Source organism: the organism of the source record quoted next, unplaced genomic scaffold (assembly GCF_019419815.1).
Source record: "Pyrus x bretschneideri cultivar Hongxiangsu unplaced genomic scaffold, Pyrus_bretschneideri_v1 Contig13, whole genome shotgun sequence".
Classification (NCBI taxonomy): Eukaryota; Viridiplantae; Streptophyta; class Magnoliopsida; order Rosales; family Rosaceae; genus Pyrus; species Pyrus x bretschneideri.
In genome coordinates, this window is record NW_025999424.1 from 430,674 (window position 1) to 458,135 (window position 27,462).

General features: G+C 39.1%; 4 protein-coding genes across 5 annotated transcripts; 3 read left to right on the forward strand and 1 right to left on the reverse strand.

Moving 5' to 3' along the window:
* The first annotated feature begins 913 nt into the window (after positions 1–913).
* On the forward strand, positions 914–2,941 carry LOC103936113 (60S ribosomal protein L7a-2). The gene is made up of 7 exons (XM_009345947.3): positions 914–1,023; positions 1,152–1,202; positions 1,333–1,534; positions 1,904–2,073; positions 2,168–2,296; positions 2,383–2,475; positions 2,603–2,941. Exons 1-7 carry the CDS (start codon positions 1,021–1,023, stop codon positions 2,732–2,734), a joined length of 780 nt encoding a protein of 259 aa, XP_009344222.1. The 5' UTR covers positions 914–1,020; the 3' UTR covers positions 2,735–2,941.
* A 952-nt stretch (positions 2,942–3,893) lies between these two features.
* LOC103936114 lies at positions 3,894–10,746 on the forward strand. The gene is made up of 11 exons (XM_009345948.2): positions 3,894–4,101; positions 4,550–4,615; positions 4,757–4,848; positions 5,326–6,165; positions 6,337–6,433; positions 6,519–6,677; positions 6,780–6,892; positions 7,011–7,428; positions 7,522–9,654; positions 9,734–9,806; positions 10,065–10,746. Exons 1-11 carry the CDS (start codon positions 4,026–4,028, stop codon positions 10,489–10,491), a joined length of 4,494 nt encoding a protein of 1,497 aa, XP_009344223.2. The 5' UTR covers positions 3,894–4,025; the 3' UTR covers positions 10,492–10,746.
* A 5,567-nt stretch (positions 10,747–16,313) lies between these two features.
* LOC103966617 (cation/H(+) antiporter 15-like) lies at positions 16,314–19,939 on the forward strand. Of its 2 annotated transcripts, none has more exons than XM_048578798.1 (3): positions 16,314–17,303; positions 17,533–18,546; positions 18,692–19,939. In XM_048578798.1, the coding sequence occupies exons 1-3, from the start codon at positions 17,049–17,051 to the stop codon at positions 19,895–19,897; spliced, it is 2,475 nt and encodes an 824-aa protein (XP_048434755.1). In that variant the 5' UTR covers positions 16,314–17,048; the 3' UTR covers positions 19,898–19,939. The 2 variants fall into 2 exon arrangements, with proteins under 2 accessions (XP_048434755.1, XP_009378076.1); XM_009379801.3 differs by having other exon boundaries at positions 17,162–17,303; positions 17,604–18,546.
* A 514-nt stretch (positions 19,940–20,453) lies between these two features.
* LOC103966550 (ACT domain-containing protein ACR6-like) lies at positions 20,454–23,668 on the reverse strand. The gene is made up of 7 exons (XM_009379721.3): positions 23,436–23,668; positions 22,873–22,918; positions 22,596–22,710; positions 22,421–22,488; positions 21,424–22,032; positions 21,147–21,251; positions 20,454–21,062 (listed from the first exon to the last, which is right to left on the reverse strand). The coding sequence occupies exons 1-7, from the start codon at positions 23,480–23,482 to the stop codon at positions 20,721–20,723; spliced, it is 1,332 nt and encodes a 443-aa protein (XP_009377996.1). The 5' UTR covers positions 23,483–23,668; the 3' UTR covers positions 20,454–20,720.
* Between the last annotated feature and the right edge of the window lie 3,794 nt (positions 23,669–27,462).

The window sequence follows — 27,462 nt, forward strand, 5'->3', positions numbered from 1 at the left end:
CCACTTAGTATTATTGTTTACTGATATTCCTTCATTTGTAAGTGAGGGGTCTTATGTTCGATTATCGCCAAAATCGAATTTGAACTATATTATTGTTAACTTATTGTAAGGCTAAGCTCACCATATTTCCCTTAGTGTAGATAATATCGTTTGTTAAAAAAAAATTGTTAATTGTTGGCAGGAGAGGGTGATCGGTGAAGATCAAATTTGCACCAGAGTGCATATGTATAGTTGTTTTGCGCCATTGCGATAAAGTCAGGGAGGTTATTACTTAATAAAGGTGTGGTTAAAAAATATTATATATTGACTTATTTATCCTTAATGAATATTGTGTTTCCTAAATAGGATTTCTTGGTCGCCAAGTATTTTATTTCTTAGACATATGTACTTGCAAGTTCAAAGACGTAACATCAATTCTAAAACTAAAGTATTGTTCCAAACAACTTTAGAGAAAATTTTAGTTCATCTTAAACTTTTGTCGGTAATATTACATATTTTTGTACTCATTGAAAATTATTAGTATATGGAGACGTATTTTCTTAATATGAGATAAAAAAAATTATAACTTATTGCAATGTGAAGTTTATTTCTATGCTGTATAGAATTGATCCCAAGTTGGGACTGTAAATTTTTATGACTTAAGGTTGCTCCTTTATAGAGATGATTGTGATATTTTACGTGATAATTTTAACACAATCATTTTTACTTCCCGCACAATTTGTTAGTTTTTTTTTTAATATTTGTTTGCTCTACCATCTCCTGTCTTAGAGGTTAGGGTTATTATAGTTAAGTTAAATTATGGGCCTCGGGTCCCATCCTTAGGGCCATATGCCCATATATTTATATTGGGTCTGGTTGTGCTTTACGATGCCCACAGGGCATCGCTTTAACTCAGCTGCAGGCCCAGCCCGTACAGTCACTGTTTGTTAATGTATAAATTGTGAGCCTTTCTTCTAGGGTTTACGCCGTTCAAAAGAGTTTCAGAGCTACCCAGCAGGTCGAAGCAAGCAGCTTCCGAAAATGGTGAGTATTTGCTCCCTCTCCGTTATCCTCCGCCTCCCATTCATCTCGGTTGCATGGAATCTTCCATTAATCATCGAGTCTTTATGTTCTACTGACATATTCATTTTTTCTCGACCTACATTATGCAGGCCCCCAAAAGAGGCGTAAAAGCTCCAGTCGCAGCTTCCAAGAAGAAGACAGTATGTATCTTCTGTTTCAATATATATATATATATATATATGCGAATATATCTTTATATTATATATGATGCTTTTGCGATTTGCTTATATGGTGATTGTGATGGGTGGCGCTGTGTGGTGATTTTTATAGGACAAGGTTGTGAACCCGCTATTTGAGAAGCGCCCGAAGCAGTTCGGTATCGGTGGGGCATTGCCACCGAAGAGGGATCTGACCCGCTTCGTGAAATGGCCCAAGGTGGTTCAGATTCAGAGGAAGAAGAGGATCCTCAAGCAGAGGTTGAAGGTTCCTCCAGCGTTGAACCAGTTCACCAAGACCCTCGATAAGAACCTCGGTATTTTTCGATAACTCTTGACCTTTTGCTTGCGTTTATTAAGCATTTTATCTATTTATGTTTTTGGGGTTTATCATTGAGAATGCGCCAATGACAAGTTTCTGAAATTGATCTTCATAGATGTGATGTGATGTTACAACCAATCTTTGCCACGTTACGTTTTCTAGTGTACATTTTACGGCTCAATGTAATTTGTTTCATTCTGTAGAAGACAATGTGAAATGATGATAGCTATTACAGTATTGTATAACGGATGTGCCGATTCGTTGCTGCGTTTCCAAACTGTTTTGTTATGGTTTTGTGATTGCATTGGTTGTTTTGGCTGTACAAAAGTGCTCAAATTATAATGTTGCTTGTACCTGTGTGCAGCCACCAGCTTGTTCAAGATGCTTCTCAAGTACAGGCCAGAGGACAAAGCTGCAAAGAAGGAGCGCCTTTTGAAAAGGGCCCAGGCCGAGACCGAAGGGAAAACTGTTGAGGCCAAGAAGCCTATTGTTGTGAAGTATGGTCTCAACCACGTGACTTACCTGATTGAGCAGGTCTTGTTCTCTGCCCTGTGCATGTGTTTTATGTTCCTTTTTACGACGTTTGCATTTTGAGTAACACGTTTATGCAACTGTATTTTACTTGCAGAACAAGGCCCAGCTTGTTGTTATTGCGCACGATGTTGACCCAATAGAGTTGGTTGTCTGGCTTCCTGCGTTATGTAGGAAGATGGAAGTCCCATATTGCATTGTGAAGGGCAAAGCACGGCTGGGATCGGTAATATATTCTTATATATCTGCATTATTTGATTGTTTTAAATCGTTTGTCTATATATATGGACTAAGAACAAACCTTTATTTCAGATTGTCCACAAGAAAACTGCATCAGTTTTGTGCTTGACAACAGTCAAGAATGAGGATAAGTTGGAGTTCAGCAAGGTCTTGGAGGCAATCAAGGTGGGATAGAATTAAATTCCTTGTGAAATTTCTTTAAGCTGTTGTTTGATTGCTCTATAGTGCGTGCGTTGTCCATGTTTTGATCGATCCCCTTGTTTAATCGTTGTGGTGTCTCACTTTGTTGCAGGCCAACTTCAATGACAAGTACGAAGAGTACAGGAAAAAGTGGGGAGGGGGCATCATGGGTTCCAAATCCCAGGCAAAAACTAGGGCGAAGGAGAAGCTCCTAGCGAAGGAAGCTGCTCAAAGGCTGAACTAAGTCTGGTTTTTGTATTTCTTCTTACCTAGGAAAAATTGTCGAGTCTGCTTCTAGATTCGTGAGTGTTCGAAGTTTATTAAGATCAATCGCCGAGGTTTTCTGTTTCCTTTAAATGCCGCAATGTTGTTTAGCTGTTTGGATTAGACTCAAAGGACATGCCGATTTTGGTACGGTTTTTGGAATATCTAATGATGACCATTTATATTATGTTGTATAATTTCAGTTTCTTTACCACAAACCTGGTGCTATATGCTTATTTCGTATAACGCCATACTTGAATTCTATTTTTGTATTCCTAGAAGAAAACGCGTGTTTTGTAACAGCTAAAAGTGTTTTTTTTTTTTATGTTTAGAAGCGGGTTTGGCTAAAAGTTCTTTCTGTGAATAGAAGCACTTTTGATCATGTGAGAAATTTGCTTTTCGATGATAGTGCTTCTTGGAGAGGAGTTTCAATAAGTTTTGATTTTCAAGAAAAATTAAAAGTGCTTCTTACATGTGATCTTTCAAAGGAGGTGCTTTTGAAATGTTTGACATTTTGAATGGCGACGGAATTCTAATTAGTGAATATTGAAAGGAAAATTAATGAAAAGAGTTTGAAAATTTTGAGTTTCAACGATGAAATTTTAATTAGTAAATGAAAAGAGTTTGAAAGTTTTGAGTTTTGACGATAATGATAAAATAAAGGATAAAATAAATAGTATCATAATTGAATTTTTAATGTAAAATATAATTTTTTGTTAAAATAAAAAATACTGATAATTTTTCGTTAAAATACCCAATCCCGAAAGGATAAGTACCACAACTTAAAAGTCATAATAATGAGTTTATTGATGTTGCCGCAGTAACCGAAAAAAATTGCATTTGAAGATTTACAAAAATTATTTTCCAAAACTAATAATTTGTTATATTGTAAAAAGTTTTTAACTGAAAAAACAAATTTCAGTCCCCCGATATATGCATATATAGATTTTTGCAAGATCTCCACAAAATTTACACTTCGCCTTTGCTGTTCTGATCATACCAACCCAAACCCTCACCCTCTCTCTTTATCTCCCTCCGCGACATCTCTCCCTCTCTCCTTCCCATTTGCCAACCCCGCAATTCCCCAAACCCTAGAAATCTGTCTCTCAGTCTTCCTCCCATTTCCCCCATCTGCAACTGCAAGTGTTCGCTTGCAGAGGCTAATTCCGCTTCCCCCTCTCTCTTGCCGCATCTCGAAGCACGATTAACTGCGCTCTCGTCTCCGTCATTCGCCTGCCAATCCTCTGCAATTCGAATCGTTTTGGTCTCCGATGGCGCACGGAAAAGTCAGTCTCCCTCAAGATCTCCTCCCCTCGAATCTGGTCGATTCACACTTCTCCGCCAAAGGTTTGCGTTCTTCTGCGTTTTTCAATCCGTATCTCTTCTCGCTGCATCAATTTTCTCTGTTGCTTCCGCATCATTTTCTTCCTTGCTCGATTTAAATCGCATTCAAATCTACACCTATATATATATATCTGTATTCTTTAGAACGTTGTGTGTTGAAAGCTTTTGGATGTTCTTGACATCGTTATTGCTTTGCTTTTCGATGTTAATTTGGGATAATTTTGTTGCCACGGTGCTCATGTTCTGTTCTGTCCATCATTATTAGTGCTGGTACAGTGCAAGAGTCTTTCCGTCTGTCTTCTATTAGCAGTTCATTGGAGTGTTTGAACACTGTTTTTTCCGCCTATTTTATTTTTACTTTCTATGGTGAACTTCTTGGATTTGTAAATCATGGACAATCTGATTTCGAAGAATGCATGTAAATATCTATCTTTTCTGTTTGCCATCTTAGATGAAGCCTTCCAAGGAAACAGTGAGGAGAAGGCGCTAGCGGGGTCCCTTGACATGTCAATTGGTGGTTGTGCTTCTTTTCTTATTATCCTTTGTTTTTCCCATGTTCAATTTTGTTCACCTCATTGGCTACCATTTTACTGTATTTTTCTTTATGATTTAAGTGTGAGCCTGCCAGTCATTTCGTTTAACATGGTCCTAATTGCAGATCAAGTTGCCTCAGACAGCAGCATCCCCTTGTCTCCCCAGTGGCTGTATGCTAAACCAGATTCCAAGACACTAGCAACTGGAGCATCAGAAGTATGTACATTTTAATTCTTCTCCGAAATTTCTTGTGCTGCTGTTAATTATTTAAAAGTAATTTGAAATAAAACTTAAATGTTAGTGTGGGCTGAACAGACAACTAGATTTACATTTCTAGCCTTTGATATCTTTACCCCTCTAGTGATTGCTGTCAGAAAATACTTTGATATCTTTACCCCTCTCTCTCTCAGGAGACCATAGTTTGCTGAATTCTACTAATTTAAATGCACTATAGTGGTTTTAAGCCTCTCAATTTGCGTTTTGGCCTATGCTTGTGGGGATTATCTTAATGTGTTTTAAGCCGTGTATCTGATCTAGTGGTTGAATTGAAAAAGGACAATGAGTTGTGATAGGAGTGAATTATTATGTTTTCAACAATGATTGGAAGGATGTAGATGTTGTCTCTGTAAATGACTATAATTTGCCTTGTTTGCTGCTGTCATTATCTGTTTCTGAATACCGATAAAATGACAGGAATTGCATGCAAATGATTCTCTGTCTCATGGAAACTCAACTGATCCCAATTCGAGAGACATTTGGCGTGTAGATGGATCTCAGGAGAAAAAAGATTGGAAGAGGAGTGCACCTGATTTAGATAGTAGCCGCCGCTGGCGTGAAGAGGAGAGAGAAACAGGCTTACTTGGTAGGAGAGATCGAAAGAAAGAAGATCGCCGTGTAGGTGCTAGTGTAACGAGGGATGCTACTGAGAATAGAGCAGAAGATCACCGTGTAGGTGCGACTTCAACTAAGGATGCTGCAGAAAATAAAGTATTGTCTTCTGACCGCTGGAATGAATCCCGAAGAGATAACAAATGGTCATCAAGTTGGGGGCCTGAAGATAAGGACAAGGACTCTCGAATAGAGAAAAAGGCTGAGGTCGAGAGGGAAGATGTACATGCTGAGAAGCAGTCTTTTTCCAATAGCAACCGTGCAGCTTCTGAGCGTGATAGTGATTCTCGTGATAAATGGAGGCCGCGCCATCGGATAGAGGTTCAACCAGCTGGGGCAGCCCTATATCGTGCTGCACCAGGATTTGGGATGGCTCGAGGGCGTGTGGAAAAAGTAGGATTTGCTGCTGGACGAGGGAGGTCTAACATTGGATGCCTACAGATTGGCAAACCTGTTCTTGGAAAATCTGGCCGTTTTGCTGATATGTATTGCTATCCCAGAGGAAAGCTCCTTGATATTTATCGCAAGCAAAAGAAGGATTCAACTTTTGATATTATGCCTGATGGGATGGAGCATGTGTCACCAATAACCCAAGTGGGCTCAATTGAGCCATTGGCTTTTGTTGCACCTGATGCAGAGGAAGAGGTATATGGATTATGTTGTTAAATATTTATTTAAATATTCACACATAGATGTATATAGAAATCTTGACATGCTTACTATCCATAAGGAATTGCTCTGAAGTTATCTTGGTTTAACAAGCAAGCACCGACTTGTTTCTCTGTCCACCATTAACTACTGATGTGATGCTTTCAGGTTGGTCTGGGAGATATATTGAAGGGAAGAATTACTAGCAGTGAAGTGGTATGCAACTCGTCTGGGGACAAGAATGTATTAAATGAAGATGCTAAGGGTAGATAAGTTGCATTTTGTGGGACTCTTGTGTATTATCCTTATCATTTTTCTTTTTCTGATGCTAGTTTTTTCCACCTATTCAGGATCTAGCAATGTCACTTTAAGCAAGGAGGAAGGACACTTTGCAGCTAACCCGGAACAAAATGTCCAATCTGCTGAAGAGTTCATTTTGAACAATTCTTTTCCAGTTACTGGCGCTGAGGTGTCACCTATTTGTGGCGTACAAACACATATGTTAAAGGGTAAGGAAAAACTTTTGTAGAACTTATCTTTCTTTCCGGTTCGTTTAAACTATTGGTATTACTGCTTCTTGTATTTTAATGCATTGTTTACACTTTCTCTAGAATGTATTGCTACTGAAGGTGAGCAGAAAGTTCTGACGGTCACAGCGGCGGCAGATAGGGAGATTGGTCCTAGTAATGATGATGCTAACTCAAGAAGTTCAGGGTGCCAGGAGGTAGGAGATTTTGGTCTCTTGAAGCATCCTTTGTTGGACTGCTTTAAATTTGATACGGTTTAAGTTGATTGCGAGTTTCCTGACGATTCAAGTTCCCTTTTCATTTTCCATTTTTCAGCAAACCTCAAGCAGTGATCATCACTATTTCAAGAGCAATGAGGACGCGCTTCTATTGGAAAGAATTGTCTCACCTGAGGATATGAGTTTGTGCTACCTTGATCCTCAAGGGAATATCCAGGGGCCTTTCCTGGGGATCGATATAATTGCATGGTTTGAGCAAGGATTTTTTGGAATTGATTTGCCAATTCGTTCATTTGATGCGCCCAATGGATCTCCTTTCCAAGAACTTGGTGAAGTGATGCCACATCTGAAAACTAAATCTGGGCCTGTCTCTGACTCTAGTTTGCCTACTCAATTAGAGCCATTGGGTGCTGTTGGAGGCAGCTTGGACGAGAGAATATCTGCTCCTAACTATGATGGGGGGTCTGCTATTCTAAACAATCAAGGCATTCAGAATGTTGTTGCAGAAGATGAGGGTGTGTTGTGTTTCTTGTTTTTACTTTTCTATATTATTGTTTATGTCTACTACATTGTTACTTTAATGGCTTCTTTCTTTTTGGTTTGTACAGAAATTGTATTTCCTGGAAGGTCTAAGGGCAGCGGTGATTGCCTTTTAAGGTCTTCACCTGACATTCATGGCTCATTTGCAAATCCTCCCAGCCTTCATTCCCCTGCAAATGAAGTTTCAGAAACTAACGTCCCTGATCAGCTGGACGATAAGCTGCATCCTTTTGGCCTGTTGATGTCAGAGCTCAGAGGCAACTCACTTTTAAGGCCTGCTCAATCATCTCATTCATTTTTCGGCATGGATGATCAGGTTCCTTTTAGAGATACCTTCATTGGAGGTGCCACTGTTGCTAATCAGGATTCCCTTGGTGCCATGATTGATCAACCTTCCTTTGTGGAGACATGGCCGGATAATTATATAAAAAATAACACCAATGTTAGTCTGGGTTCTATAGATTCTCCCCATTTACCTCACATGGGGCAAGCAAGCAATGGCTTTGACCCAGCAGAGCATATAATGTCACAGAAGTTACTAAAAGAACAGCTTCAGCAGCTGAACCATCTTTCTCCATTTACTGTTGCACAAAGTGCAGGAACAGGAGTGGACCGGTTCCCTGGATTTGGTTTTTCTGACAGCAAGAACCCTAATATCCAGCCGTCATTCCATCATCCAGTGGCAGATATGGAACATATTTTTGAAATGCAGCATCAGCAGCAGCGTCAGTTGGAGCTTCATCAGCAGCAACACCAGTTGGAGCTTCAGCAACAGCAGCGTAAGTTGGAGCGTCAGCAACAGCAGCGTTGGTTGGAGCTTCAGGAACACCAGCGTCAGTTGGAGCTTCAGGAACACCAGCGTCAGTTGGAGATTCAGCGCCAGCGTCAGTTGGAGCTGCAGCACCACCGTCAATTGGAGCTTCAGCAGCAGCAGCGTCAGCTGGAGCTTCAGCAACAGCGTCACTTGCAGGATCAACTTCACCAACAACAAATGAAATTGCAGCAACAACAGAAATCTCAAGCTCAACACTTGCTCCTTGAACAGTTTTTGCATCAACAGATGTCCGATTCTGTTTATGGGCAGTGGAAGGCAGATGCTACAAGAGGCAACCCTTTCGATCATTTACATTCAAGGAAGCACCTTCTAGATGACTTGCACCAGATGTCCCATTCCTCGAGGCATGATCCATTATTAGAGCACATCATCCAAGCAAATATAGGACGCCCGGGACAGACTGATTTCTTTGACCTCATATCTCAGGCGAAGCAAGGGAATATGCACACTTCAGAGCTGCAACCTCGTCTTCAGCAGCACGAGCTGCAGGCACAGCAGTTGTCCGCAGCATTGAGAGAGCAACTGCGGATGGAAGGGGAAAGGCGTATCGGTGCGACCCGGTTTGTAGATGAAGCAAGCCAAATTGTTAGGGATCCTGTTGCTCATCACCAGGCTCAGATGGTAGGATTTAGTTCTTCAGAAAATTACCAGAAACTTCCCACCCATGAACCGCAACTAAGCCATCTCAACTGGAATCATGCCATACGGGAGCGACTGCAGGGAGGATTCTACGAACCTAACTCTCTGGAATTTGAGAAGTCATCTGTTCCTGCTAGTTCGCTTGGGATGAACTTGGATATTCTCAGTGCACGTGGGCAGGGTCTGGATGAGTTTTATTCGTCTCATCCAGTTGGTTTGGAGCACTTGCCTTTTGGGAACAATGGACATCTGGAAGATGGCTTCACTGAAGCACTTAAACCGCATTCGCATCTTCATGCCGAGCAAACCCGCCGAGACTCAGAAGCTGCCATGGCTTTTTCTGATGCAAATATATGGTCTTCATCCGATGGTGATAAAGAACACTCAAAACAAATTTTTATGGACCTTCACCAAAAAATTGGTCAATCTACACGGTTATCAGAAATTGATTATCAGCATCACCTGTCATCTTCTAGAAGCCGGGGAGAATCTGCACATCATCCATTTAGTCTTCTCCCTGATCAAGCGGTTATGAACAACTCTTTCACGGAAGGGCCCTTTACATCTAATCCCAGAGCATTTATGGAAGATTTATCAGAGTTGGAAGGAAATAATTGGAAGAAGCAGGTTGTGAAAAGCTATGAAGGCAACATGGTAGAACAAGAAGAAACATCAAGGGAACTTCATAGTAATGCCCATAGCAGGCAGAGTTCACTTAGCAGTGCTGGTAATTTGTCAAATAATCTTATTTCTTAGTTAGTTTCATCTTTATTTTGGACGAGTTTCAAACTCTTTTGATGGTACAGGGGGAGGTGGGAGTTTTTACAGCTCTGAGACAGGAATAGAAAAACCGCTTGGAGAAGAGGTTTCTAATGGGAGGTAATTTTCTGTTCTTTTTCCTTTTTATCTGCAGTACTATTATTCGAATGTGTGCGCGCATCATTTTGAACATCTGGTATTCTCGAGTGATGTGCTTTTAGCTGGTTCATTGCGATATGGCCAGTTTTATTTCATTGCCTATATATTGCATGCATACTATTGCTGTAGTGTGCACATAAAGATATTTCCCAATAGTTTTGCACGTTCCGAGTTCTAAGATAGTCGGTCTCATTGTATTTCCTGATGGTACATTGACAGGCTGCCTTCTACTGTAACCAAAGGGTACGACAATGCTTTGCATAGACGCCGGGTTGTATCTTCCCAGGACGTTTTGTCTGAGGCAGCACTTTCTTTGCCTGTTAAACAAAGAAATCCAGCTGCAACCCAGGTCTCTGAAACGCAAGCATCTAGCAAGAATGATGCGCAATTTAGGAGGACTTCGTCTTACAGTGACGCTTCTGTGTCCGAGGCATCATTCATAGACATGCTTAAGAAACCAGTCATTTCAGAGGCTGATGCATCCAACAGAGCAGTGGCACTGGAGTCGTCTGATGGAGGTGGCCAGGCAGGGCGGACTGGCAAAAAGAAAGGGAAGAAAGGAAGACAGATTGATCCTGCTCTCCTCGGCTTTAAGGTTTCCAGCAACCGGATCTTGATGGGCGAGATCCATCGCCTTAATGATTGATGCATAGTTTTCTCAGATTTAGGAGACATATAGTGATCTCAGATTTTTTCGCTCCCGGCGTAAAAACTGTAGAGCTAATTTAAGAGACATAGTTTTCCAATCCTCTGGATTCCAAGGTAGACCGTGTACAGAGTTTTTTAACCGTTGCGGTGATTGACCGGATGCATAATGTAAAAGGAGAAACAAAGTTCGCTGATAAATGTCAATTTTTGTACGAGAGAATCAAAAATTTTATTTGACACCAATTTCCCTTGATTTCTTTTCTTTTCCTTTATTATTATTATCATTATTTATTTATTTATTTATTTATCTTACTTTTTTGGTGAGCCGGCGTCAGAATTATAAAAACACGAAAATTTATATACTGCATTCAGTGTTTAAAATATCCTTGAAAGTGTAAGTATCTATGCCGAAATATTCGAAAAATGAAAGATTGATATGGAAAGGTGATGAAATGCAAACTCCATCTTATATTGGTGAGATATAAGATCATCAATGAATATCAACGATATGATTAGACAATGACTTATGTATGAATTTTCAAAATTGGCTAAATATCGCGAGTGTTAACCTACATTTTTTTAATCAAAAATACAAATTATTTATTTTCGCTAAATATTTTCCATGAGCATTAAAGAAAACTTTATAAGATATTTGAAAGCGGTTTTATGGTTTAATGAGCAATAAATGTAAATGTGGTATAATATTTAAGCCGAAAACTAAAACAATAAGTGAAAAATATAGTAGTGAGGCCCAAAACATTGTTAAAATAGGGTTCCACCCACAAGAGTATCAACATAAAGTCTTTCTTTAATTTTCAAAACTTCACGGTGAGATTAAGGTGAAAAAAATTGTTTGAACCATGATTTATGTACCAATTTGCAAAATAGACTAAAACCTGTGAGTGTTTTCCCATGTTTATTTTCTTAACTGCATATTCTTTTATTCTCGAGAAATATTCTCTATGGCATTAAGGAAAACTTTATAAGGCATTTTGGAAGCGGTTTTATGATTTATTGAGTTACAAATGTATACGTAGAAATGTAAATTCCGTTGCATGCAAATGATGCATCACAAAGCTCAATGTGGCATATGACTCTTCACAAATGGACAAGTCATCAATAACATGTGGCACAAATCAAGCAAAGGAAGCTAAAAAGCATTCCTAAAATGCGGCAAAGGGGAAGAAATCTCCTTAAAATCGGCAAGGGGCCCAAATTGCTCCCAAAACTGGAAAGAAAGCTAAAGCATCTTCACAAAACAAGCAAGAATTGAAGATTGCTCGCAAAATAGGCAAGAAAGCCCTATAGATTTCGGCCAAGCAAGGGAAATTGGCTGAAATTAAGACACAAAACATGCCTAAATTCTCCCATGGACGAATCAAGATACAAATCAAAGCCAAATCCATCCAAAGGCAAGCTTTGAGAAGTCTATAAATACAAGGTCCAGACAAGTATAAAGGTCAACAATTTCTACATTGAAGGGTCGAAATTCTCACAAAAGGAGAACCTCTACCAAATCTTTGAAGACTAATACCAAAGCTTTCTTCGAAGAACGTACAACCAAAGTTGAAGCTTTATTTCGACCAAAGCCGAAGCATTCCCTTGAAGAATCAACAAGCATTTGTGCCGATTCCTTCAAGACTTTGTTGCAAGCTTAAAACTTGAACGATGTTCAATTAAAGATCAAGTCACCAAGACCCTTGAATCAACAAAATCCCACATCAACATCACCTTTGCAGCAGGTCATACACAAACCTAGAGGTGAAGACTATCCACTCATTGTTTCAAGCTCAAAACTTGAAGCAATCGTTCAATCGTTCGCACAAGATCAAATCATTACAAACCTTGGATCAACAACCTACGCAACTACATCAAATTTGAAGATTGAATCAGAGGAAAATTGTAAACAGAGATTGTAACCTTACAAATTCATCAATACAAATCTACTTTGTACACGCATTCTCGTTTCATTCGTTACAGAATTTTCGTGTTTACAATATATTCAATAGAATATTTAAAGAAAATAAATGTGCCAAATTCTTGTGGACGGCAGAAGGTCACCTGTCACCCATGACTTTTGGCACCCTCAAGAATTTTTAAGGCATTTGAAAGTGGTTTTATGGTTTAATGAGCAAGACATGTATATTTAGTATAATATTTAAGCCGAAAGCTAAGAAAATAAGTGGAAAATATAGTAGTGAGACCAAAAAAATTGTTAAAATGGGGTTTCACCCTCAACAATGTAATCACAAAAAGTCTTACTTTAATTTTCAAAACTTCACGGTGAGGCATAAGTGGAAACAAAGAGTCTGAACGATGATTTATTTACTAATTTGCAAAACCGACTAAAAACCGTGAGTGTTAAACCCATGTTTTTTTTGTAAAAAATGCAAATTTTTTATTTTCGCAAAATATTTTTCATGAGCATTAAGGAGAAGTTTATAAGGTGTTTGAAAGCGGTTTTATGATTTATTGAGCAACAAATGTATATTTAGTAGAATATTTAAGCCGAAAACTAAAAAAATAAATGAAAAATACAATATTGAGGACCAAAACATTGTCAAATGGGATTCCACCCTCAAGAATCTCAACGGAAAGTCTTACCTTACTTTTCAAAATTTCACAGTTAGGCGAAGGTGAAAATAAATAAATTGAACAATGATTTATGTACGAATTTCCAAAATCGACTAAAAAAGTGTTAACCCATGTTTTTTTTGGTCAAAAATGCAAATTTCACGGTGAGCAAAAAATAAATAGATTGAACGATAATTTATGTAGGAATTTGCAAAATCGACTAAAAACCGTGAGTGTTAATCCACTTTTTTTTGGTCAAAAATGGAAATATTTTATGCAAGCATTAAGAAAAACTTTATAAAGTATTTGGAAGCAGATTTACGATTTATTGAACAAAAATCGTATCTTTTGGTTGACAAAGAGGGTTTTATTATTATGGAGTTTAGAGTTAGATAAAAGAAAAATTAACAAAAAGGAAATGTTCAAATATCTTTAAATTTAGGTTTTAAATCGTTGATTACAAGTGTTTAAATATGAATTATAATAGATTTTGCACCAGAAAATATATTTTGAAGACATGAATATGATAGTTTGTTATAGTGGCAAGAGAAATAAAAGAAAAATTAACAAAAATGTACAAAAATGATTCAAATTTTTGAGGCACGCATACCTTTCTGGCACCTTCAAGAATTTGAATCTTTTTTGTACATTTTTGTACATTTTTTTTTTATTTCTCTTGCCACTGCAATAAACTATCATATTCATATTCTTCAAAATCTATTTTTCCGTGCGTAGAGCCTGACTTGTTTTTTGAGCACCTGGGTGTCACATCCCGGCCCGGGGCGCACCACTTCCCGAGCCCGCTCCACCACCGTAGCACGATATTGTCCGCTTTGGGCCCCGACCACGCCCTCACGGTTTTGTTTCTGGGAACTCACACGAGAACTTCCCGATGGGTCACCCATCCTGGGAATGCTCTCGCGCGCTACTCGCTTAACTTCGGAGTTCCTACGGAACCCAAAGCCAGTGAGCTCCCAAAAGGCCTCGTGCTAGGTAAGGATGAGAATATACATATAAGGATCACCCCTGGGCGATGTGGGATGTCACAATCCACCCCCCTTAGGGGCCCGACGTCCTCGTCGGCACACACGCGACCAAGGTTAGGCTCTGATACCAAATTGTCACATCCCGGCCCGGGGTGCACCACTTCCCGAGCCCGCTCCACCACCGTAGCACGATATTGTCCGCTTTGGGCTTACCATTCCCTCACGGTTTTGTTTCTGGGAACTCACACGAGAACTTCCCGATGGGTCACCCATCCTGGGAATGCTCTCGCGCCCTACTCGCTTAACTTCGGAGTTCCTACGGAACCCAAAGCCAGTGAGCTCCCAAAAGGCCTCGTGCTAGGTAAGGATGGGAATATACATATAAGGATCACCCCTGGGCGATGTGGGATGTCACACTGGGAGTTCGCCTCGTTCTGCATGCACGAAGCCCGCCTCCTGTTGTAATTTATGTACGAATTTGCAAACAGCCCCCCTTCCTTTATTTAAATGCAAATTTTTTAAGGCATTTGGAAGTGGTTTTATAGTTTAATGAGCAAGAAATGTATATTTAGTACAAATTTTTTTTGGCTTATTATATTCACTTCCCACAAATTGTTGAATAAACCATACGTACTTAATACACCCCACATTTACTTTTTCAATTAAAAATTATCTTTATACACCCCACATACTTCTCCATAATAGCTTCACACCCCCACATTCTCAAAACACACGTAATATTTCTATATACACCCCAATTTCTTCAAATTTTAGAATACTCATTTTTAATTTTGATGGATTGAATCTAAATACCCTGCTGTTCCCAGGCTAATTTTGAGCTTGAATCATTAACCGCGTTGGACGCTAACACTTATCTTAAATTTGTTTATCTTTGTGTAGATTGGAAAATCTTATGTCACTTCCAAACTCAAGATGTCACATCCCGGCCCGGGGCGAAACCACTTCCCGAGCCTGACTCCATTACCGTAGCACGATATTGTCCGCTTTGGGCTTACCATTCCCTCACGGTTTTGTTTTTGGGAACTCACGAGCAACTTCCCAGTGAGTCACCCATCATTGGATTGTTCTAGCCCCCTTCTCACTTAACTTCGGAGTTCCTACGGAACCCGAAGCCAGTGAGCTCCCAAAAGGCCTCGTACTAGGTAGGGATGGGAACATACATTTAAGGATCACTCCCCTGGACGATGTGGGATGTCACAATCCATCCCCCTTAGGGGCCCGACGTCCTCGTCGGCACACTCGCGACCAGGGTTAGGCTCTGATACCAAACTGACACACCCCGACCCAGAAAGTCCACTTGGACCTTGAATCGAGTTGTGCTGGCCGACACCTGGAAGGTGACGAAGCCATAAAATGTGATAGTGTATAAAAAGTGAATGAATTTGAATCTAAAAGTGTCTAAATACCAGAGTGCGCTACGAGTGGGAGCGAACCCATTTCACACGCGATGTCAGAGCATAAGTAAGGTACAGTAATGTGGGTAAGAATCATACCCTCAAAAATATCCATCAATACTAAGATTCGCCACAGATTCTTGTCGATACAAACTTAGCAGCTAAAACTTGGAAGGCACCAAACAGAAGGTGTGAGTAAGCAATAAAACCAAGCTTCCCAAAGTTACTACCTCTCTAAAAGTAATGCCCCTAAATGTAAAACCCGTATCGTTTTCCATAAGACAGTACAACATATATACATATATCCAAACCATACTCAGAAATGACCAAAACCACGGTTTGCCATCAAATCCACCATACATTAATAAGTATGCCAAATGAACTAAATCAATACAAAGGGATATATCAGTCAGAGTCATCTAAAATGACATGTACAACTTATCCGTATCTCATCAATCATGGCTAGCATATAAGTCGGAGTCATCTATAGTGACCTGTACGACTTATCCATATCTCGTCAATCCTGGCTAGCATATAAGTCGGAGTCACCTATAGTGACCTGTACGACTTATCCATATCTCTTCAATCCTGGCTAGCATATAAGTCGTACAGGTCACTTCGCCCCGAGCCGGGATGTGACACAAGATCTTATGTAACTTTTCTAGAACAAAAAATAAAAAAAAAATAAAAAAGAATTATCGAAAGTTTCAAGCTGTTGGTATTGCAATTCACAGAGTTAGTTTAAAGGCATATGTTCTGAAGTTTTTCGACATAGTAAATGCCGGGATGTGATATAATGTGTGGTTGGAGAGAAAATAATTTCTTGCAGTCACAGTGACCAATAGCATTGGCATATTCATAGACATTTTGTTAGGGTTTTCTCAATCAATATCTTTGTAGTTTCATTAGTTATGATTTTGTTCAACAATTGAGGGTAGGAGGGTTTTGATAATTGAAGAAGATAAATAATATGTTAAAAGTAATGTGGGGTGTATTTAGAAATTTCTTATTTTTTTAAAACTTAATAAGGTCGAAATTGTCATTGCATATTAGAATGCATAAGTAATTTAATATTGAATTTGTTGTGGGATGTATATGGGGTGTTAATAGAAAAAACTTCTTTTTTTTTTTTTTGAACCTTAATGAAAAATTCTCGATACTGTTCAATTTAGCGAAAATCCACATTTTTACACAAAAAGTTAATCCTGGTACTATTCACTTTACCTTTTATTTTATCATTATCATTAAAATTCAAAGTTTCTAAGCACATTTTATTATTATTGTTATTTTTTTTTTTTGCTGCGAAGGATTCTTATGTATTTTTGGATCAATTTTTATTATTTTATTTGTTGGATTAAGGACAGTCAGATCATAGTCAACGTCAAATTGGGCCGACCACGTGGCGCTTGATTCTCTCTCTTTCATCTTTTACTCTGGTTTTCCCTTGATCATTAATTTTTTTCCCCTATTTTCTTTCTCGTTCATCTCTTTGTTTGTTCGTGTTCCTCTTATTGGTGGTAGGTCGTCCCAGTCCCTGGCTTAGCCTGTGTAAGGCCAGAAAGGCCTGCCTAGCTACAGCCATGGGTTCCATCGCCATGGAACCCGAGGACATAGCAACCTACGCGGCCCTTCATTCAATTCCTCTCGACAATTCCACCCGCCTTTGCGCGTCGGTGAACATGATACATTCAAATGGCTTCTTCTTTCACAACAATCCTCTGCAGTATTCACTCCCCCTTCTCCTCATGCAATTCTCTCTTGCTACTGGCGTCATTGTCCTCGCCTCCTTGCTCCTCAAGCCTCTCGGCCAGCCTGTCATCGTCGCGCAAGTCTTAGTAAGTAATCATTCTCCGTTCTATATCATTGCATACGTATGATATACTAAGCATGGAAAACGAATAAAACGAAAACCAGAGGTTTAGGTTTACGTTACAATCACATGCATAATTCAAAATTTTTTACGTTACAATCACATGCATGATTCAAAATTTTCTTGCAGTTAAACTTAGAAAATCAAACAAAAGATATCAAAATTTTGTTAATTGGTTATGATTTACCTAACAGGGGGGTATAATACTAGGTCCTTCGATTCTAGGCCGGAGTGATGCATTTATCGATAGTTTTTTTCCTCTCAGAAGTTTCATACTGCTGGATCTTGTTTCCTCTTTTGGATACATGTTCTGCTTCTTCCTCATTGGAGTACAAACGGATCCCTTCATGGTCAAGAAGATTGACAGAAAGACATTTGCCATTGGCGTTGCGACGTTGATTGTCCCAGTTCTCTTGACTCAAGGATGGTGGTATCTCTTGAACCGCTATGTGAATTTGGATATAGAGGTGGTCAGTTCGCTTCCGGCTATGGCTCTAGCAGAGAGTGTGCTGGCCTACCCAACCATTGTTTTCTTTTTGGGTGAGCTCAAGATCGTAAACTCTGATTTTGGGAGGGTGGCAATGTCTTCTTCCATGGTGAGCGGGTTGTGCAGTTTCTCTGTGATAACTGTCGCTGTTCTGGCTGAAGCCGCTAAACCAATGCCGGGTGATGATACCTACGACATGCTAAAACTAATGTTCACCGGTGGTGTTGTTGCGCTTGTCATCGTTTTCCTCATTTGGCCAGCACTCAAATGGTTGATAAGGAGCGACACAGTGGGACAGCCAATGAATGAACTCCACATTGTTCAACTGCTTGTTGGGGTCTTGGTGACTGGCCTTTTCAGTCATACCACAGGTTTACACACTTACTATGGGCCTTTTGTTCTTGGCTTGACTATACCGGCAGGGCCGCCAGTTGGGTCTGCTCTTGTGGAGAAGCTTGATCTCATCACCTCTTGGATCTTCATGCCCATCTTCTACGTCAAGAATGGCTTGGTTATGGATATCTTCGCCATTCGACTCAAGAATTATACCATCTTCCAATCCACTACCCTCGTGGCTGCACTTGGAAAGTTTTTGGGAGCTTTTCTCAGTTCACTCCTGTGCACCAAAATGCCAGCCACGGATGCTATCTCGCTTGGCCTTGTCATGACTGCGCAAGGCTTTCTCGAACTTGGCTTGTTCAAAATGCTCAAGAGGAATAAGGTATGGCATCTTCAATCCAGTCCAATTCCAATATCCTTATGTGAACAGAAACCATAGATTGATTTGTGAATTCTCGTTGAAAAAATATACCACCAAAACAAAAAAATGAAGTCCATCTAATTTTCCAAACCTTGTGCTTTCGCAGGCGGTCTATCACGAAGCATTTGTTGTGATGTGTTTATCCATTTTACTTATAACAGGGGGTATCACGCCCATTATAAAACGCCTCTATGATCCTTCGAAGAGGTACATAGTGTACAAGACAAGAACAGTGATGAATGCGCGACCAAATTCCCAGCTCCCCATACTTGTCTGCGTACATGACCAAGATGATGTTGAAAACACAACCAAGCTCCTTGAGGCCTTAAATCCAACCGAAAAAAGCCCTCTTGCCATCTATCTACTCCACCTCATAGAGCTTGTTGGCCGTGCAAACCCTCTTCTCATCCCCCATAAGCTCACAAGAAGGACCTCCTCAAAGGCCAGCCCCTCGGAACAAATTGTCAATGCCTTTAGAAAGTACGAGCAAAGGAATCGGAGCCTTGTCACGGTCCACCCCTTTACCGCAATATCTCACTGTGCCACAATGCACGATGATATATGTACAATTGCGCTTGACAAAAAGACTTCCCTCATAATAGCTCCATTTTACCCGATGCTCCATGCCAGAAAACAGAGGATGATCAACAAAAATGTTCTGGAAAAAGCACCTTGCTCCGTTGCAATCCTTGTTCACCGTGGTGGGCTCTTCAGCAGCAGTTTCAAGAGAAGTTCGAGGGCAATGAATATGACAAGCGAGAGCGAGTCTTGTTATAATGTTGCTATTCTCTTCTTTGGAGGACCTGATGACCGAGAGGCAATGGCATTAGGGTCACGAATGGTTGCCCATCCAAACATCAACTTGACGCTGATCCGGATTCTTGTAGATGGAAGTATAATAAATACTAATGAGGACGTGGAGCAGAACAGGCTTGACGATGAGGTGTTGAGTGAGTTCAGGGAAGGCATGACAGACAACTATCGGGTCATGTACATAGAAGAGCTGGTGATGGACGGTTCAGGGACTATGGCTGTGCTTCGTTCCATGCAAAGTAACTACGAACTGGTAATAGCAGGAAGAAATCAAGACAAAGGGTCACCATCCCTGTCAGGTCTTGTGGACTTGGAGGATCCTAGTGAGTTGGGAGCTATTGGTGAGGTGCTAGCCACCGCAGATTTCATGGGGGAAACCGGAGTTTTGGTGGTGCAACAACACACCAAAGCGGTGAATGACGAATGTGAGAGTCATACAGGAAACTTGAGGGAGACGAACTTGATAATGGATGATGAGGAATTGCCAATTCAAATATGAGATGCTCGTAATACACAATTATAAACACTGCCCATCTCTCTCTCTCTCTCTCTCTCTCTCTCTGTCTAGTGTTACATATGAAAACTTTACCATTCAACTGCAAGTCATCACCTTTGCCATGCTTACACAGATTCCTACTCAAATTACTCAAGGTCAAAAGAGTTGGGAACCTCTCTTTTCCAAACATGAATTTGAAGAACGCTAACGCCGAGCCAGGATCTGCTGCCGACATTGATCCTATTAAGACATTGAGAACAACATCGTCAATCTGAAAATTCCCGCAAACAATCACTTCTCCCAACTCTTTTGCTTCACATATCTGCCTCTCTGAATCAAATTCAATGTGAACTTTCTACAATCATTACTCCTTGGAGCTACACCTAGCTTTCTCTTCTTAAATTTATTCGATCTGACGGCAAAAAATTAAGAGAATTGTATGAGAGGTAAAAAGAAGTGTGTGAACAGCAGCACCCTTTTTTCTAATGTTAGCGCAATGGATCTTCCAAAAACTCAACAATGCTGAAAATGCACCAAAACTATCATCTTATGCAAACAATGAGAGGAAAAAAGAGAGCAATTTAATCTAAAAATATTTACGTTATTATCTGTACAAACTTCTATCGTTTTACAACCTCTGTAGTCTGTACACCACACTATACAATTACAATCTTTACAAATGTACAAAATATACAAACCCAACCACTATCTTTACAGTATCCAGAGTGGTTTCTGGGTTTCTTCTTCCTATATACAGCTTCTGACTTAATACGTCTGCTAATTTTCTTCCTTTTTACAGTGTTTACTTCCAAGAATATGGAGAAACTTAAGAGTAGGATCTAACCAACTTAAAACTCTGGAAAGTTGGAGCTTTAAATAAGTTCCCGAAGAGATATCCCATCTTTGTCCCTTGAGGAGGCTTTGGTGCAGGGCTTGGGTTACATTTCACCTGCAGTATGGTCTGCCCAATCTGTCTGCGGATTGAATCGATAATCTTGGGGTCTACTGGGCTTCCTGTAACGTCGGTGACATAGAATGTGTCTATCGCTTTTCCATTTTTAGTTGAAATTTCTGCTCGTTTGATACACAAACTGTTCTCCCTGAATATCCGGGTGATATCCGAGAGAAGTCCAACCCGGTCATCTGTGCACAGTTGTAGTTCCAGGCCCTGCATGGTAAAGCAAGATGTGTTAGTAAATTTGTGGACATGCAAAATAAATGAGGGTTCTCGTCAGTTAAGAGTTCACCGCACCTCAGATGCCCTCCTTTCAATGGCTGCTTCAAGACACTGTACAACACGCTCTCGCTCAGCTTCTGAGTTTATAGGAAGTCCATCAACATGTCGAATGTAAAATTCCTACAAGGAAAAATACCTAATATGTTAGATGGAAATGAGATCCCCAACACAGAGCAAAAATTGCAAATAAAATGTCTGCCATTTGATCATTTTGTCAAATCCAGCTGAGTTTTGCTGGCTTTGCAAATCAGAACAATTACAGCAGACCAATTTCAATAGAAATTTATCTTACCTGATAAGCTTCCATCCTCCCTGTATTGACCATGCCGTGAAAAACAACATACTGCATATCCGTTAAGGTGCAGATGATGTCAAATAACAGTTTTGGTCGATCTTTTGACCTCATCGTAATGACTGTGTAATCCTTCTGGCTGCAATCCAACGCGGTTACATGGGGTTTTGAGCCCTTATCCTCAACTCTCCGTAGTTCTGCTCTTTCAACCCTTTCATAATCCCTGTCAGCAAACATAATCTGATGCAACCTTCTATCTCTATTTGTAACTCCAGGGGTTGCAAGTGTCATTTTAGCAGGCTTCAACTCGTTGTTTCCTTTGAGGACATTGCAAAGCAAATCCTTTATTGAAGCGAGACGGATTGGATCTTCAATTGCACAGCCAGTGGAATCATCTGTGACATGAACTACAGCTGCAGCTCTAGTGTTGTGTGTCCATATCTCAGCATTTACCACATTACAGTGAAGGTCTGCAAGAACTGCACACACTTCAGACAATAAACCAGGCCTGTCAGTACCACTCAGCTCAATGGAGGTGTGCTCTTCTGAGGGCATCACACCAACGGAATGTCTCATAGAAGGTACAAAGCCGGCATTGCTTTCAAGTCTCTGCAAAATAAAGAAGTAAAATGAAAAATGAAAACCTTTTCCCACAATTCAAAATATCTTGATCCACAGATAGATAAGTTCACAGAAAGGAAGCAATCGGATGCTATAACAGATGTGTTTTTAGTTTTTAAATAGTGTTCCTTAAACAAAACTGAAAATTATAGCATGAATTAGATGTCAAATACGTATGGTGTAATAGTCAACCTGATGAATGTTCAGTAAAATCAGGAGTTTAAGTGCTGTCAAGGGAAATCCTGTTCTTCTAAACTTCGAATTGTTGTAAAACATTAAATGAACATAGAAGAACATGAAGACATGAAATTCGTTTTTACTTTTTCCCTCTGACTCCTTAACAGCCAGAGGAACCGCAATAGGATCGACTGCTTACCATTTGGATACAATTGATAATGTCCTTGTCTCTGATCTTCTTCCCGTCACGGTCAATCACATTAAACACTGAAAGATAGAAAATTTGGTAAAGACTCAGTAAGAGAGAAGATGTAAACGGAAATAGACAAATGGAAAGCTTCAATTGACTAGGGAAGTTGAATAAAAATCCTTACCATCCATGAACCATACACCATCAGATGAGATATATGCTTTTGTTATTGTAAGGTTAACGTCGGTGAGCACTTGGACAACATCCAGAAGAATTCCATGTTTGTTGACACTGCCAACCTAATTAAAAAATTGAAACGAAAAGAAAGTTCAGACGGATATTCAAATGCTTCTTCAGTCGCATTCTTCGGTACAAAAATAATTTCATATTACATGAATGGAATCAACAAATACACATGATAAGTAAACATAAAAAAAGTCACGAGGTAGAAGCAGCCTCACCTGTATAACGGTGGCATCCTCGCAAGAATCGTTATCAATCACAACTCTGCAAGAACAAGAGGGTAAATCAGATGAAGCTTTTTTCCTTCCAAAACATACTTCACAGAAGAGGACAATCAAATGGGCCAAACAAGGAAGTTTCTTGAAGACGGGAATCGATTTCCCCAAGCAAACAAGTTGTGCAGAGGAGAAAATGAGGGTGCGGAAATCACGTCGTGCGCATGATTCCTCTATATCAAACTAAAAATCAATCAACAAATAAAAACTCAAAAAATACATCTTTACTTTCTGAATCAATGAAGAAGAATACTCAACAGGGAAGGAAGGGAATAATTGCCACTCAAGTTTTACTTAAACAAGTAAAAATTCTGCTTTCTCATCAACCAAACGGTACAAAAATCAAAACTTGAGAGAAGAAAGAACATATAAATATAAATTATATCACATTCGTAATTCGAGAAAAACCCTTCATCTTAAAACAAAAACAAACAAAACCCAGAAACCAAAAAAGCTGAAGAATTTACCAGAACATAGAAAATCCCAGAAAGATAAGGGGAAAATACCTGGGTGGGTTCATCCTCCTGACGAACTTGGCATACTCATCATCCATTTTTTTATCTTTTCTCCCAAATCTGCCGGAGATTTCCAAACAACCCAATACCTCAAAACAGACAGAATTGAGACAAAAAACGGACAATCTTATACTTCACAGCACATGGTATTAAGATATATACATTGATGCCTCCTCCAACATTCAAGGAAATTCTCCCACACCATCCCACCCCGCTGAGAGAAAGGAGAGAGAGTTGAAACAAGACAAACGAAACGAAAGGTACTATAAAAAGTAGAGTGGGCAGCGGGCATGACCGGGAGGGGGCGTGGGGTCCCAAAAATCCCGTTTGAATAAAAAATGACACAACGTAAGCCGTACTTTCTTGACGTGTTCAGTTTTGATTGAGATTTTTTGGGAGAGCCAGCGGTTAGATTGCGGCCAGCGGTCAATAGGCTTGTGGCGCTCTTTTGAGAGGTGATTTTTCAACAGTTTTTGCTTTTTTTTTTTTTTTTTTTTTTTGTAATTTTAATGAAAAGTTTGTGGTATTGTTTATTTTAATGAAAATTAAATTTTTACACTAAAAAGTTAAATCTAATACTATTTATTTACTTTTCATTTTTTCCTTATTCTTAAAATTCAAAATTTTCAAACTATTTTTATTAATTTTTTTTTTTTTTTGGTAACAGTATGGGCGTCCGTACAATGAGCTGGAGGGATTCCAATGCCACGTGACTTTTGGTGGTGAGGTAACACGAGGCACGTGTTCGCTGCAATTTGGTCGCAGATTTACCGGTATTTTTGGCGGCAATTCCAGCGTGAGCGACTGGTTTCCTGCTGCCCCCGGAAATCATATGCCCAATTTATTTTGGAAATGAACAGTTGAGAAGAAAAAGAAATTATTGAGTGCTATTGATGCAAGGTGAAGAAAAATCTGTTGATAACTATCACTGGTGTCTCAGTAATTGAGACGAATTCTAGGTTCGTATTTAACATAGTATTGATTTCTTGGGTTAGATTTCCGGCGTTGCTAAATCACATGATGATGACAAGGGAGATGCTAAAGTTCTTAAGTGAGTCTTTCCGATCCGCAAAAGAATGGACTATTGTGACGAAACCATCAAATGGTCCCCTTATTATGAAAAAAAAATGAAAAAGAAAAGGACCGGTGATGCATGTTCACCTAAATTTATTATCTAGAACAACATATATTGCAGCTTAAATTTATAGTCATCTGAAACACGATCAACGTGACATTACTGTTTCAATCAAACTTTAATATGTGGATTCAGCTTTTATAATGATTAATAATTTATAAAAATGAGACATATCAACCATATTGTCCACCATTATTAACGTGGTATAGTACATTATTTGGCTTGTTTTCCGATTAATATCTAAGACTCTTACTGTTTTGGATGCATGCATGGATATGTATTGCATGCGATGTAATATTTACATAAATTTCCAATTTACATAAATATATACAAACATATAAATTAGTATGTATGGTTTAATTTGGAGCGTCAAAAAGTGAAAGAAAGGATTCAAAGGACGAAGCTGATGAGCTCAATTATCTATCTCTGATATCTTGTCATTACGTAATTTGAGATCGACGATCGATCGATTTAACGGCAAGTTGATGATAACTCTACCCTTGGACTTGGGGATATATGAGAATGATAAACAAGCAACAAACGTGGAGCTTCCCAAACTACATAACACGGATCTCGTTGGACAAAAACAAACAAAGGATCCAGATGTATTTATATATAGATACATATATGTGTGTATATATAGGAAGTTACTTCCACACATCTATTTGTACGCACACATGTTATTTCTAGTTTTCGAAACGAAGAAGTACGTCACTAGAGAATGAGCATTGTTACACTTACCATATTTTTTATATCGTATAATTGTACCACCTTTTTAATAGAGTCAGGACCCCCAACACATGTGGTAAGTGTTGGAATAGCATTTTTTATAAAGAATCGATGGACCAAATAAACATGCATGTGCTAAATTTGTGCACCAAATAATGTGACACATCCTATACCATGAAAAATTTTATTCCAGTTATTAATAATCAAATTTCAATTTGAACCAATGTATGAATTTAATTTGTGTCACATCATTTGACAAATAAATTTGATAACCTCGCATTATTCTTAAATTTTTTTTTCGAAATTATTCTTATATTTTATGAACTATATTAAATTATGGCAACTCGTGGCATCAATGAAAACGTAGTTTAGGAAGCCTTAGGAATTAAGCAGTTGGTAGTAGCAGATGAGATCAGATCGCCTGCTAGCTGGCTGCTGCAGTGTAAAGAAGGAAAGAATAAAGGTCTATAATTCCAAGGCATATGTGTTTTACAATTAATTCCAATTAGGGCAGAGGATAAAGTTTGGCTAAATTAGGATTTAATCTCGATCGTAAATTTCATGCGCAGATGCACTGTTTCCAGGTGACTTGGAAGTTGGAATCTCCTTTTTAAACTTTAACAAAAGAGAATCAGATCATAAGGAGGATTAAGATATAAGAGTTGAAATCCTTACCTAAGTATTATTCTAATTAAATTCTAAAAAATAGATAATACGAGCCTGCTAATTTGGCATGTAAGAATGTATATATCTTTCAGCTTCACGTACAGATAGAAGAACATTATCGAGATCACATCACCAACATGAACGAACGTCACTTAATTTCATCCACCTGGCGTAATCAAGGAGGCAGCATATTCTAGTTATATATTTGATTTGATCACGGGTTGGTAAATGCCCCAACCCCCAATTGAAGAAATATCTCTCCTGCTAAAAGCGAGGATTCTAGGAATAATTAAAAGTGAAAGGGAAGCCAGCAGCTATCGGGATAGCTAGCTTGCCCCTTGGGGCACTTGAGAAGAACAAACTAGGCATCCAATGTCCAAATAAAGAGAGAAATTTATATGAACAGGTTCACCCTTATGTGGTTTTCTGATTAATACATTAGCATGTAGAGAAAAAATTTGCAACATAGTAATATATTATTGGACAATCAACATCACGTAACGGTGAACTTGTTTCTTGTAAGTCTTAGACATAAGAGAGCAAATCGATGGATTCACAATTCCACACTTCTTGTGGTGGAATAACATGACAGAACAAAATTGGGGTCCCAAAATTATAAAGTCTACTAAATTAATTGTTGGCTAAATTGAATTAATGGTCTCTATGGTGATAGGTTAATCGGATGATTATCCCTGTGGTGAAAAAATTCAGATTTAAACCCTCGTGGGGAAGATCAGTTAGGATCCAAACCCAAAATTAACATTGATGTCAACTTCTGTTAACATTTCCACCTTGGTTCTTTGGTTCTGCCTCTCCCCGCCTGGTTCTTAGCATCCCATCTCTCTCTCTCTCTCTCTCTCTCTCTCTCTCTCTCTCTCATTTTCTCTCCAGATTTTCGGCCTGGAGCAAACCAAAGGATATTTATCTGCATCCCAGCACCCAAATCATAGAGTCATAGGTATAGTTGTGGAACATATGAGTTAATTAACTAATAATTTTCAGCTCCAAAATAAAAGAAATTAATAGCAAATTTAAATAATTAGTATGAAATATAAAGATTTATGAGGGCGTCGAGCCCACATTGTAGCTGTAGTTTTACCGATCGAAATCACAAAGTACATAACCTCTCTCTTCTGGAGCCGACTGAAAATGTCATACTTAACAGAACACTGTTCGTTCTCTTCATACATGCCTCAGAAATCCTATTCCTTTCTCTCCTCTCTCTCTTCAGCTTCCCTTCGTTATTTTTTTCTTTTCTTTTGAGATAAAACAATCAAACCTCAAACAAAGATAATTCTTCAGTGGATGATGATGAGGTATGCTTGTTGCTCCTCTTTTCATGTTTCTTGGGTTTTGTTTTGCTTGATTGGTGTGTGATTCCCAACGAATTAGTCCGACCCATCGATTGGTTTTGTTGGTTGGTTCAGATTTCATCATTTCTACAGCCAACAAAACCAATCAAGAAATGTTAATCTAACAAAACCAGCC